The 14,585-nt window shown below is 40.0% G+C and overlaps 1 protein-coding gene across 1 annotated transcript; it reads right to left on the reverse strand.

Annotated features, from left to right (window-relative positions):
- Positions 1–11,228: 11,228 nt before the first annotated feature.
- si:dkey-56d12.4 (uncharacterized protein LOC799220 homolog) lies at positions 11,229–13,905 on the reverse strand. The gene is given in 3 exon segments (XM_053328308.1): positions 11,229–12,265; positions 12,461–12,645; positions 13,823–13,905. Coding segments are annotated over 3 exon segments (1,305 nt in total).
- Between the last annotated feature and the right edge of the window lie 680 nt (positions 13,906–14,585).

The following is a 14,585-nucleotide window of genomic DNA, read 5'->3' on the forward strand; positions in this document are numbered from 1 at the left end:
TTATGACGTCATCACATTTTGACAGAAAGTGGTTTCTATATTCTCTCTGTTAACCCCCTTGTTTTTAGACACACACACACACACACACACACACACACACACTCACTCACTCACTCACTCAACACACAAACTAATTACTTATTGTTTTTTACAAATAATTTCTATGTTATTAAATGTGATGGAATCTTGTCTGATGTGCAATGTCATCAGGAAGAGTGATGTCATCAGGCAGAGTGATGTCATCAGGACAAAAAATGTAATTTGACATCACGCTTTGATCACTTTGAAGCTTTGTGATGTCATCGAGAAGGTTTTTAAATAGGGCCAAACTCAGCCAGTTTACCACCTGAAATTCAACAGTGAACCAGAGCGACTGAGAAACTTCAGTACGAGTACTACGAAAACTAACATCATAATACTACAAATTCAGCATTGCTACACTATCTGTGCTAAATTGCAATGGAGAACATCAACACCCCAAGAGATCAGGTAAGAATATGACAGTAATTTTACCTTTAGACCAACTGACATTTTTTATTCAGTTGTCTCAGTTTTTTACTCAGATGACTTCATTGTGAATACTTTTCTAAATGAGGGATTCTCAGCAAACAAACCACAGTGGTAGTATGATATTCTAATAACGTTATGCAGTCGTGACAAATCTTGTTGCATGAAAATGATGAACTTGTAGTTGGTAAGGTTTATGATAAAATATGAAGACTTTAAAGCAGTGAGAAATGCTTCATATACAGTCACTTCATGTGGTACACCTGTGTGACAATGTAACACAACAGCTCTGCCATAAATTCTACATTTATTGCATTAGGTTGCACAGGTGTACCTAATGAAGTGGCTGTTCAGTGTACAAATGCTGTGCACTGCATGTACTGTTTTGACAAGAGGTTAATGTAACAAAAATACAACTGTAAAGTCATTTCTCATATCCTGTTAGCCATTAATGTTTAAATGAAAATATATGGGAAATAGCTAACATATAAATAAGTCTTTGAGTGTGCAAAGTTAGGAAAGGACAGTAATCTTACCTGTGTACGTTTCTGTCTTTCAGATTATTGGACAAATGCAGAGTCAGCTGCAGTTCCTGCGACGAGCCTTGTTGAGCTCCCAAGCTGAGATGCAGCAGCTGGCCAAAGAAAATGCTGCTCTGAAACAGCAGATGGTCAGCAAAGAGCAAGTTCTTCTGACCACTGCAGAATTTAATCAGGCAGTACTAGAACAAAAATTGAGAAGGGAGCTCTATGAACTGCATTGTAAGATGTACCAACAAGTGAAAGAAAAGGAGGATGAGGTCAGCTCCTTAACGCTCCAGAAGCAAGAGCTCCTGGATAAAATGAAAGACTGGGAAAAGGAGTGTGACGACCTGAAAGAATACTCGAAAAGGGAAAACGAGAAAGTCGTCAAGAGCTGTGAGGACAAGATCGCAGAGCTGACAATCACCTACGACCAGAAGGTGACTGACCTGAATACGGAGTGGCAACGCCGGCTTCTTGAGAAGGAGAATGTCATCGCTGAGCTGAAAGACGAGGCAAAAGAAGTCAGTGAAGAAAACACTGACTTGAGAGCCGCCATCAGAGAGAAAGTGGTGCTTATGGAGGAGTTCATGGCCAAGTTCTCTGAAAAGGAGCCCAGCGAGAAGACCAAGTGGAAAAGAAAATGTCAAAATCTGCAGAAGCAGCTCGAAGAGGAGAAGAAGTCGAAAAGAGTATACTTGGTGGTGGCGCAGGAGATACAGAAAGACCACCACAGACTAGAGGAGCAGTGGCATCTTAAAGTCAAGCTAATGGAAGAGAAGATAGAGCTCTTGACCAAAGAAAATAGTGACCTAGAGGTATGTCACGTCAGCTGAACATTTTGATTTGAATAATAACCTGTTTGTTTGTTTGACATTTAACCTTTTGACATAGTGAATAATGAATTGTATGCTATTGTTCTTTTAATTAGCTGTTCAAGAAAAGCCAAGAGGCGGCAAAGAAGAGGAGGAAGGAAATGAAGGCGCTGAGACGAGCAGAGAGAGAAGAGCGAGAGGAGAAGGAAAAAGAAGATGAGGGTAAGGACGAAAAACAGTTAAAGAGAGAACGGAAGGAAAGAGAGAAAAAGGAAAAGAAGGAGAAAAAAGAACGTGAGAAGGTGGAGAAGGAGAGATTAAAACAAGAGCAGAAGGACCAGAAGGAGAGAGAGAAAAGAGAAAAGAAGGAGAGGAAGGAGAGAGAGAGAAGAAATAGATAGAGTGAGATGTAACGCTCTCTCCTTTCCAAACCCCCTAGCCCTAGAAAAAAAGAAAATAATGCTAATAGTAATTATAAAAAGTATTTAATGTAAAAAAATAATGTAAATAAACCAAAAAGATTTTAAATTATATATGTAAATAAATATATATGTATAAAATCACAAACTATTAATGTAAATAAATAAAATTAAAATAATATATATAATGAATGAAAAATATTGAGTTTTTTTTCCTGCATTTTTATTTGAAGTTCAATTCAGTTCAATGCTTATATTGTCATTACACAGCAGAACAATGACATTGTGTGTTCCCAGTGGCTGATAATACATAAAAACAGCAGCAGACAATATACATAAAATAACAGACAATGATAAACAAACAAAACAAGAAAATATATCAAATGGCAGTAATAAATATGGGAATAAGAGCAGAAGTTAGTTATAAATCATTCAGCTCACGAACAGATGAGCAGGCCTTAGTAGCCATATTGACATAAATCCCCAGTTAACAGTAATGGTACAGATGTGGGAACAATCATTCATTTCTAAAGGTTGGTGTACACTTACATTTATGTTATGTCTGTCATGTATTGTACCATTAGTGACAAACTGCATCTAAACATACAGATCTGCTTCAACTATTAATTTGTATTGTGTGTTTAAAACTGGACAACCAGATGTGCAATGATAATACAGCAGACAGTGACTGACAGTGACACAGTGGTCTTTATAAATCTCATCACCTCCTCTGGAACATACTTTACTTTGTACTTTATACAAGATAACTGGATTCATGCTCTTTATTGATCTTTTTGCTCCTTGGCACTGGTCAAGCTTTATTGTTAAGTATAGGTCAACTTTGGTTATATTTCTTTATGTGATATCTTGAACATGAACCAAACACTTTTACCTAAATAAATACAAAAACTACTACAGGATCTAAGTCAAAAGAAAAGAAGTCCCAGTGTTTAATCAAATGAATGTCATGATGTAAGAATACAAGACAGAGTTTAGATGGACAAAACTGTGCAGTAACTTTGTAAAATTGTTATCCAACAGAAATTCCCTTATTATGACCCTTATTATCAAAAGGTATGAATTTGTTTGATTCATCTTTTAATTGTCATATTTCAGTAACCTAGAATTAAGGAGTCATGACAGTTCAAGAAAAAAGTTGTAATTTTAAGGGGGAAAATGTATTTCATCACAAAGTTGCAATTTAATTAGACAAGTCATAATTGTAGGGGAATTAAGGAGATACGTGACCAACTTTTTCTTTTTAATTCTGTTGTAATTGTCTTTTTCTTGTAGAAATACAACTGTACCTCAATATTACATCATGTTTTTCTACATAATTTATCTATAATCTTATTTAAATTATTTCCCCCTCACTACTGTATGTATTTAATACTCCATTGTAATACAAAACACCACATTGAGCTGTTCTGCAGCTGTATTTTTTTTTTTTTTCAAATAAAAACATTGAGTTTATTTTATGAAGTATTGTGTTCATGTTTTGAAAGCTATCCGTTATCAGTGTTTGCTGAGTTGATACCTGTCACTTTAATCAAATGTCTAATATTTTCAACAGTTATGGGTGTTTTTCTTTTTCGTTTCCAATATGCCATGCAATTTCACATTTTAACTTCCTGTAAAGTTTTACAGGAAGTTAAAATGTGAAAGTTAGTTAGTCAGAATGGTAAATGGTAAATGGACTGTACTTATATAGCGCCTTTCTAGTCTGTGCGACCACTCAAAGCGCTTTACATGACATGTCATATTATCCTTTCACACACATTCGTACACTGATGGCAGGGGCTACCACGCAGGGTGCCAACCTGCCATCAGGGGGATCTAACCATTCATACACATCCACACGCCGTTGGCACAGCAACGGGAGCAATTTTGGGGTTAAGTGTCTTGCCCAAGGACACATCGACATGTGGACTGGAGGAGCCGAGAATCGAACCACCAATCTTCCAATTAGAGGACGACCGCTCTACCTCCTGCCCATAGCTGCCCTGAAGAAATCAATTTGTGTATAGCCTATATTACAACAACTCTTCTTGGTGAAGTGAAGTGTAATTGGTTAAATTGATGTTCTTGTAAAGACTAGACAGAGGTGGGTAGAGTAGCCAAAAATTGTACTCAAGTAAAAGTACTGTTACTTCAGAATAATATGACTCAAGTAAAAGTAAAAAGTAGTCTTCCAAATATTTACTTGAGTAAGAGTAAAAAAGTGCTTGGTGTAAAAACTACTCAAGTACTGAGTAACTGTTGAGTAACGTCTGATTTATTTATTAACACAAGCATTCAATCAGACAGATAAAAATACTAAATAATCATCTTCAGGCAAATTACAGTTCATCCAATCAATAAAATAATACATTAAATGAAATTAATTACAAAATAGCTTAAATTAAAAATAATCCAGTTAAATTCAAGTACTTGCCTCTTGAGGAAGCAGTCTGATTGGATGCAAAACAGCCGACCGCAGATGAAGTGTGTTTTTGCTACAAAACTGTGCCATTTTGATTTTGGAAACAACACATCTTTGACTTTCATTAGTAAATGAAACGTTGGGCCCTTTATTAGGTTAGTATATGTATAATATTGTGAAATTGTGAGTATTTCCCTTGGTGGAAGTCCTGGGGTGGCTTGTCAGGCTATCTTTAAATCCTTACACGTGTTAGCAGCAGCATACTTTTTAAAACCATGATGGTGCCTGTGAATTGGCTAACGTTAGTCAAGTGCTAGCTGATGCTAACGGTTAAAATAACTAGCAGGCTATTCACCCTATTACACCCCGCCCATTTTTAACGGCCTTTTTTCTTCCGCATTGTGTTGGAACTTCCGGTCAGCTAGTGTGAGGTACCTTAAGATGGACGTTACCTGGGCAGAGACAAGCGATGCTGTTCGTAGTAGTGGAGGTGAAATGTTACTACACCCTAGTCTAATAACGGAGTGGATGGACGACATGAGGAGATGGCCCCCTGTGATGTACGGCAATATTTTTAATTATATGGTTTTATCTGTAGGCGTAGACGGGGCTTCGATGAAAAACTTTAAAAGCACCGAAGCATACCAGTACCTGCACAGCGGAAAGGTCGGTCGCGTCCTGCTGCATAAACTGGATGATAAAAACTTATTTTTAAAAGCCACCTGTTAAAGCTGATGGTTTTGCTTTTCCCGAGTTGGTTGATGCAGAAGAGAGCACCTCTGAAGACAAGAGTTGGTTCAAATCACCTCTTTTATTTAACGCTGTTTGCAAAAAGCGGAGATCACTCTTACATTGAATAAAAGTATTCAAGCACTTCACCCAGAGAGATCTGCTCTCTTTCCCTTTTGCTTCTCCTTTTGTATCATCCTAATTTCTACACTTCCCTTTCCCTTATTAGGAGATATTTTGCTGTTTAAACTTTTACCTATTTCGGTTGCTTTACTCCTTAAAAATATTACATTATTCTGCTGCTTATTTTAAGATCTGCACATCCTGTTTTACACATATTTAATATATCTAACAGCTGTGTCGCCCCCCTCCTTTGGTCTCTCCCCACCTTGGCAACTTTTCTACACTTCCTTCTATTGTTATCTATGGCGACACAGCTCTGCACCCTGTCTACAAAGCTGAGACTTCTTCTCCACTGACATTTTAATATACATTTCTTCAATGCTTATTCAAAGATTATATAACAATTCTGTGTATAATGGATTAATATTTATGCATAACATAGCAACCCTTCACACCGTAAGCCCAAGCCAGGCCAGCTCTCTAGGTCACAACGCCTGGGTTTTGGTAACAACGGAGGGAGTTGTGGAGACAACAGGATGCTCTTGTATCGCCGGCCTGGGAAGATCCTGCAGTCATGCCGCTGCAATTTTGTGGAAGGTAAGTAAGGCAGTGCTATGTTGATGTGTGTAATTGTGTGAGTTGTAGTACTTAGCTGTCATATCCTTAATCCTGCTTTCCTTGTACTATTACAACATTTAAAGCGAGCATAGATGCAAGTTTATATCATGCAGTTCAGAAAACTAACGTTAACCACTTAACGCACGCTGTTCCGTCTACGGAACGGGACGGATGTTAGGAGGTAGCCACAAGTTCTTCTGAATGTTTTAAACATCAACCCTTAAACATATATATTCATGCCGTACATTGTTAGAAACCTTAGATTGTCCTGATTCATTCAAGACCACTCACGATTTATATGGTTCCTCACAGCCGTAATAGTATTAGCGATTAGCTCGGCTAGCCCCTGAGCTAAGTAAGAAAAGCTATAATGCCTACATACCTTCAAAGTCTTCCCTTTATCCACAACGATCATCTTATGACTCAGGACTTTCTGTACAGCTCGCCAAATATCCATTCTTGTGAAATATGAAATCTGTTTCCATAAAACCGAAATATTTTCCTCAATATGTTCATGTATTTAGTCTAACACGTAACGTAATAACACAAATAACAAACCATATACGGTCCGTTTACGTCATTGTAACCTCTGCCACTCTTTGTCAGTAAGTCACAGAATCACACAGACACTTTTACAAGAATCCTGAGAGTGTTTCCTTTCCAATGATACCAGACACATCTCTGAGTCTCAAACTATGTGGGATCTGTGCTGCTCACAATTTGGGCATGTTGTTTAGGCTAACAGCATAAAAAACAGGGGCATGTGTGAGGTCTAATTCTCTGGACAGTTTCAAGGAATAAGGTAAGTGAATGGCGCCCAGGTAAGTCTGCCTTTTATCAAAAGCAAGACAATAACAAGACAATTAACCGATGGAAGATGTCAGTGTCTCTTCCTTCAAGAATAGGTAAGCTTCCTACAACAAAGCATGTAAGTAAGCTGTCCTCTCCCAATGGAGGGAACAGCTGACACGGGTTGTTCTGGCAACCCTAGCACACCTTCAGTCTAATTACTTTTGCCAGGGAGAGAGGTAAGGTAAGGTTATGTTTTGTGATCAATTGTTAACAATGTTTTACAACATTTGTTTAAGGATAAGCTGTTTGCCATTGGTATCTGTCCATGAACTAAAATATCCTTGAATTTATGCTTGTCAGTTAAAGGTATTATCCGAAGTGAATCAATCTGTAGCCCTGCTCTTTCACGTTGCCAAGTGCTGTTGATGGGTATGAGAACGACAGAATTTCATGCAAGGTAGACCAAATAGCGAAACAGTAGCCAAAGTCAACTGATGAGGGAATGATAGTTTTGTTTTCATATCCCTGCATCTCTTAGCGTTACCTGCCAGTTTGTATTTTGGTCTACCATTGCTGTCATTCTGATGCCTGTTCACAGCATTCGGCAGCCTCAAAGAACAGGAATATGGGCTGATTGACACTGTATTTTTTGGTTTAAGTAGTCATTGATTGAAACCATGTTTGATGTTAGGTGGAGAATGTCCAATGGGCTCACGGGACTGGCCAGCACCGATGAGCAGCGCCTGTGGAACATCGGGACACAGCGCAACCTTGTCCCAAAGCTGCTGGGGGATATTTCATTCTCACACCACAAACCAACAGATGCCTACCAGGCACCCGGTGTGAGGTCCAACCTTCTACCCCTACCCCCCACCCCAATTTTTCATTCACAGGACGAGCTGAGAGATGGCTTTAAACATCTGAAGCTGCCACAGTCAAGCCTACTCTTCAAATGTGTCAACGCCGCCGTTGCCCTCGAGACACCCCAAGCCTCTGTTGAAGCTCATGCCATTCACGACGGAGATGTAGCCCATTCTATGAGATGTTTGTTGCCCTTTCCTCCGAGAAAATGAAGACCTTGGAGCAGTTGACTCAGGAGCAAAATTCGTCTCACCTCTGGCATGACTCTCGAAAACTAAGAATAACGGCCAGCTCGGCAAAGAAGGTCCCGGTAAGAAGTAACCCGCTTAATTTTCTGCAGCACCATATCTACCCCAGGTTTCATGGCAATGAGGCGACTAGGCATGGGGTAGCAGGAGAGGCATTGGCTGTTAGGTGGCTAGAGGGGTGTGGCTTCACTGTTGCCTGGAGTGGCACTGTTTTGTGTCCTTCAGAGCCCTGGTTGTCGGCAAGCCCTGATGGCACCTTAAACACAGGGGAGTTGCTTGAGTTGAAGTGCCCTTTTCTGAAGGACGGCGAAGACCTGGAAGATCTCTTCAACAAGAGGTTTGATGTGAAGATGGTGGACGGTGTGCCTCAGTTGCAGCCAAATGGTCCTCGGGGTTTCTACAGCCAAGTGCAGCTTGGCATGTTCTGCACAGGCCTGAGGGCTTGTAAGCTCTTGATTTGGTCTGCCTCCAAGCAGATGTTGCTCCATGTCCCATATGATCAGACATTTTGTGTCAACACTGTGGCCAGACTCCGGTCCTTCTATTTTATGCATATGCTTCCCTTTGCAACAGACGAGTACCAGGAGGCAGGGCTCGAAATTAGCACTCGCCACTCGCGACCCAAATTCCTCAAGTGGCGAGACTGATTTTTAGCTGTCTCGCCACTTGGCTAGAAGACTGAATAGGGGTGAGACGAGATATCGTGCCGCGTGATCTCACGCGAGACGAAACGCAACAATATTTCTAGTTGAAGTGAATATTGTCTTGCAAAGCTATAATTAAGTGGCGCACCAAAAAAAAAAAAAAAAAGACGATCAGTTTTCTATCGCTAATTCGCACGTCATGTGTTGTTTTTATAAAGTCACATGTGGATCATTAAGCTTGTTGCAGCTTCTACCTGCTTAGAGGATCTCACAGAAGTATGAGCAGTGTTGCCAACTCCTCAGTAAGGAAAGTAGCTATTGGCTGTCCTAAAAATCGCTAGAAGTCGCTAAATGACGTCATCGCCTTATTTGCATAATTACCATTTGCATGTTATTGTAACGGACGCTGTAAGAAAGAGGAATAAAGACAAAAAGTGAGTTAAAAAACCCTAAATATGTTAAGAACTACAAATGAGCTTTCTTATGTTGATTCTTGGTTTGTTTGTTTTTTAAAATGTAAATACATGTTGATATTTATTGTTAAATGTTAGAATATCAAATTGAATCAAAAGGCTGTTATGCAGGGTGGATGCGGAGTGGTGTGGGGGGGCGTGTGGGTCTCCTCTCTGCTCTGACTGCAGCTGTGTGAGGCTACTGTGAACCTGACCGCCTGTGAGTGCTTTGGGACAGGGGAGGGGCTCATGGCAGCACCCACTACTCATTGACGACAGTAACGATACGTGCTTTCACTTCAGAGTCTCCGATAACACCAGAAAAAAGTCGCTAGATTTGTCGCTAGTCGCTTTTGAGGGAAAAAGTCGCTATGAGGGTTTGGAAAGTCGCCAGATTTAGCGAGAAAGTCGCCAAGTTGGCAACACTGAGTATGAGATGAGGAGAGGAGCAGCAGCAGGTTAACCTCAGGTCTCTACACTGAGAGCCTGAGGTAGGAGCAGCGGAGGAATCTAGCGCAGCTATGGAAGCCTAATGATGCCAAAAGTAAAATGAGTCTCACTACCAAATTATAACACAGTTTATATGTTGTTCTATTTGTGTATTTATGTGATACAGGATTTGTGCAATTTACTTTTATTTCTGTGTTTTTTATTAACAATATATCATTTGTGATAATTAGATTCTTTATTTAATTTATATTTATATATTAGAATTGTTTCTACTCTTTATAATTTACTTTTTAGTATTTGTGATTGTATCTACCTTTTGTATTTATGGTTGTTATTTCCATAAATACAAAAATAAACCTTTTACAGTGCTGCAAACTGCATATGATCATTATATATTTAGAAAGTAGAACTGATTCATTACAAGATGATTATTTAAAACATTTCAATTCAATTTCCATTTAGTGAATTTCAACTAAAAGAACAGTCATTTATTTCCTCATTGAAGTTTTCTTAAAAATAGAGTTAAAATCTCGTCTCGTCTTGATCTCGTCTGTTGAGCTGAGTGTATCGTCAATGTTTTGGTTTTGGCTAGTAAAAAATCTGGTTGGCTAGTAACTTTTTTGATCTACTAGCCACTTGGCTAGTAGATCAAAAAGTTAATTTCAAGCCCTGCCAGGAGGGTCGCCTGTTGCTTTGTGATAGGTACACACAGTTATGCAGGTAAGTATTTGAAAAGTAACCATTTGTAAAAACACTGAACCGTTCACTCTCTTGCAAAAATAATCACTTTTCATGTTTTACACATTCAGAAACAATTGTAATATACTTAACTTACCTTTATTTATGTATTTATCTGGTATGCTATTGTATCTTGTAAATGCCGATAGCTTAATGTGTTGCTTGCTTGCTTGTGTGCAGTTCAGTGTTCCTTTTCCGTTATGTTATGGAACGGGATGTAATGTCATGCTTTTGTAATATGTCTCTGTCAAGTCTCTTGTGCGTTATGCAACATGCAACTTTACTTGCCCAAGACAATTTTCCCTCTTTGGGACATTAAAGTTTTTCTTATCTTATTTTGTCTTCTAACTTTACTTCCATTGAAAAGGTCACCTTTTGTTACTTGGGTAGTAGTGTATGTAGCCTTGTTTTTTGTCTTTATGTAATGTAGACTAATGATTAATTTAGTGTTATTTACTGTCAACATGGTTTTGATGTTGAAAATGTGTTTCTCATTTCTTTACATCATCAAGATGACCACAACAAATGTTAACAAATATTGGTTTAATTACTTAATAAGTAATATTTATTACATTTGAATGCTTGAAAAGCTGTGTCAGCTGTGTCTTTATGCACCAGGTCATAACAGTTAAACACTTTTCAGAGTGGACAGTGCAGATCAGTACATTTTGTAGATTTGTGAATGAGCACTAAATGTACAGTCAGGTTTGGTACTGATGCAGAACAAATGAAAAATAATGACAACAGTTTTGTGTATGGTACACTTTTCAGAATGGACAGTGCAGATCAGTACATTTTGTAGATGTGTTAATGAACACTGAACATGAGTAAAAATGAACAATAACCAAATGAACTAGGCTAACTGAACTGATTTAAAATGGGTTAAAACTTATTCGTCATTGTCATGAATGATGTCACCACGAAGGTTACACAGGGCAGCACAAACTCTCAGAATCTTGTCAAATTTAGATGCAAGGCTAATTGGGACTGTTTGAGAGAGAACTCTAAAGTTCTTCAATCTGCGAATGACCCTTTCAACATGGACACGCACATTGGCAATGCGTCTTGTGTTAGTTGTGTCCTCCTCTGAAAGCTGCATGCCTTTTTTTGTAAAAGCTGGCAGGACTAGCTTGACCCTTCTTTCAGTGAGAAGATGAATGACAAAGCCCCTATCAGCCATGACCTCATCACCTGGACGCAGGTATTCCAGAAAACCAGAATTTGCAGTGATGAACTTGTCACTGCACCTTCCTCCATATGCAGGTGATACGAACATGATAAGGCCACAAGGTGCAATTGCTACCAGGAACTTGATGGTATTTTGTCCATAGTAGTGGCTGTAAGAATCAAGGTTGTGGGGCTTCTGAAGGGGTGTTTCAGAGCAGTCGATGACACAGGTGGTTAATGGATAATGCTCTTTAAAACACTGTGGCATTGTTGCCCTAATAGTCTCCCTGGGTAGCCAAGGGATGTAAACCCGCATCCTCTCCTCCATGACCTCTAACCAGTAAGAAATTACCTTGCTGACGAAGGGCTGTGACACCTGAAACCTCTCTGCGATGTCATGTTGAAGTAGGTTCAGACGAAGCTTCATGAGAGTCATTAAGACCTGATCCTATGGATGAATATGAGAGCTGTTAGTGAAATCACGGGTTAGGTCATCAGCCAAGGAGGTGAAAGCATCCAGATGCAGCCCAGTGTAGAGAAGGCTCAAGTTGTCATTTCGCACAAACTCTTGATATTTTGCAGTACTCGCTGAGCACTGGGTTGCCTGGTCACACAGCAGAGGTTGGAGAAGTAAAGGTCTTGCAGCATAGTCGTGATCGGTCATGCATTGATCTTCCCACTGTGTTCCGATGTCGCGATGTCCATCACCGTCGGGCTCGAGCTCAGGCTCAGCCTCAGCAGCATTGCTGGTTGATGCCTCTATGAAAATAATGACTCGGTTAAAACTAAGATTTATCCGTGTTGTCATGGCTTAACTAAGGTTAACACTATTTTAAAGCATTTACTCCTAAACTACAATCGTTTAAAACTGTGTTGACAAGCAGTCGACAACAGAATGTTACCGCAAATGTAGCTAGCTGCTAACTCGCGTTAGGGCAAAGTATGAGAACTTACCTGATTGCCTAACAAGCTGTCGTCGCGGACGTTGCACCGGAGCTTCATAGCCAAGCCATTTCTCAGGATACGGATGTTGGGTAGTAGGTCTACCATCCACAAAATGAAATGAACAGACATAAGGCTTTTTTGGAGGGTTTTGTAAGTTAAGTGCCCTCAGCCAAAGACGCCGGTCTTCCTCAACGCTGGGAGGCGGTTTCAGATGAAAAGTTGGGGGGGACCTAGACCGGCAGCAAGACGTGTCTCCCTCTCCATTGTCCCTAATGTAAGTCTTTTTTTTTTTCGCACTGAGCTTACTCGCTCATTTTAAGGAATATCTGAATAAAATAAACACTGTCAGAATCTGCCGGCTTCTGTGTCTCTCACAGTGTTTTCGGTTTTTGGACAGGAGTTACGGTTTCCTCACAGTTTGCAATTGTTCGGGACCTTGTCAGAAGCCAAATTCTGGGGGCATTTTGAGAATTTCCAAGCAGATTCTCGCACATCGCCGTAGCAACTGTAGGACCTTAGCTGTCCTTAGCAGCCTGTCGCTGGGCAGAAACTGAGCTACTTTTTTGTGATTGGCTAATTCCTGTCTGTCTGTTTTGCCAGTTAACCGAGCTAGCCCGGATGCTAGCCGCGCTAGTGGCCGAAAGCTCAGTCACAAGCTGTGTTCGAAACCACATACTACATACTTCTATACTACATACTTCCATCCTACACACTACACACTAAATGACCAGATTGTAAGAAGACTGTTTACATTGTAGTAAACTACACAAGAACCCACAATGCATTTCTTCCCTACCCGAGCTTCCGCAGGCTGAAGCTGATTTCATTTTAACTCTGTAAATATACCACTTTATCGACATTTCTAACCTTTTAAGGCGAGAAAGTAGCCTTTTAGATTCACAATGTGACGCTAATTTGTCTAAATAACACCTGTTTAAAGTTTTGTTCCTGCGAATTCGGAGCTGCTCAAGTTAGCTGTAGCGAGTAACGCACTTCCACTCATTTTCACAAAAATAAAACACCTGTTGCCTTTTATTAAGAAAACCACAACGATAGAATTGGTTGTTGTATCCTTAATTCAGTTAATTCATTATTATTCAGAAATAAGTTTATTATTATTATTGAAAAGAATGTTCTTTATTTACTTGTTAATTATATTACATGATGATTAATATTCAAATGGTAAAATGCAGTTAAAAGTAAGATTACATATACATGAGTCAGTTGTATTGTAGGTGTTATGTTACAGTATGAGACCACAAGGTGGCGCCTCATTCGTTTACATGTCAGTTTTACGACAGGTCAGAGGGCAAACCAGAAGAAGAAGAAAAGTGCAGTTGAGAAAAAGTAGCCGTTTGTAGCAGTTAGTACCCGTTTGTGCCGCTTGTAGCAGTTAGGATCCGTTTGTGCCGTTTTGTAGCCGTTAGTAGCCGATGTGATGTTTGTTTGTACATATTTTCGTCAGTAAAACCACTGAAACGACATCGAGGAGTCCCAACTCATCTTTATCAGAAGGTTGCAGCTAAGTTCCCATATTTTGGTGCCGAAACCCGGGAAACGGGAGACGAAAGAGTGACGACGGAACAGTTAGCCGATAGCTGCACTAGCCGAGCAACGGCAGGAACCGGGACAATGACGGAACGGCTACAGAGACTAAAACAAAAGCGAGGTGTTGTGAGAGCCTCGACGACGAAGCTGATGCGAGCTATCGAAGAGGAGACATATAATGAGGATGTGAGTTGTGAACGCATACGAGAGCAGCTGTCCATGTTGTCGGTGAAGGAAGCGAGTCTCCTGGAGCTAGAAAAGGAGATAGAAGAGGAGATACCGATGGACGAGCTCGAGGCGGATATCCTCAAGACTGTGGACTACCAGGACCACCTCACACTCTGTAAGACTCGAGCTACGAGAATAATTGAAAGAAAAGGAGCCGCCACGGGCGGAGGGATATCGCCGCGGCTGAGCGACGTGAGCGCCCACTCAAGCAGAATGACCAGCAGACCATCGGTAAAGTTGCCTAAGTTGTACATAAACAAATATGGCGGAGATATATCGATGTGGCAAGAATTCTGGGACCAGTTTCAGACTGCTATTCACGATAATGGTGAGTTAAACAAAACGGAAAAACTCACTT

Source organism: Scomber japonicus, chromosome 11, assembly GCF_027409825.1.
Source record: "Scomber japonicus isolate fScoJap1 chromosome 11, fScoJap1.pri, whole genome shotgun sequence".
Lineage (NCBI taxonomy): Eukaryota > Metazoa > Chordata > Actinopteri > Scombriformes > Scombridae > Scomber > Scomber japonicus.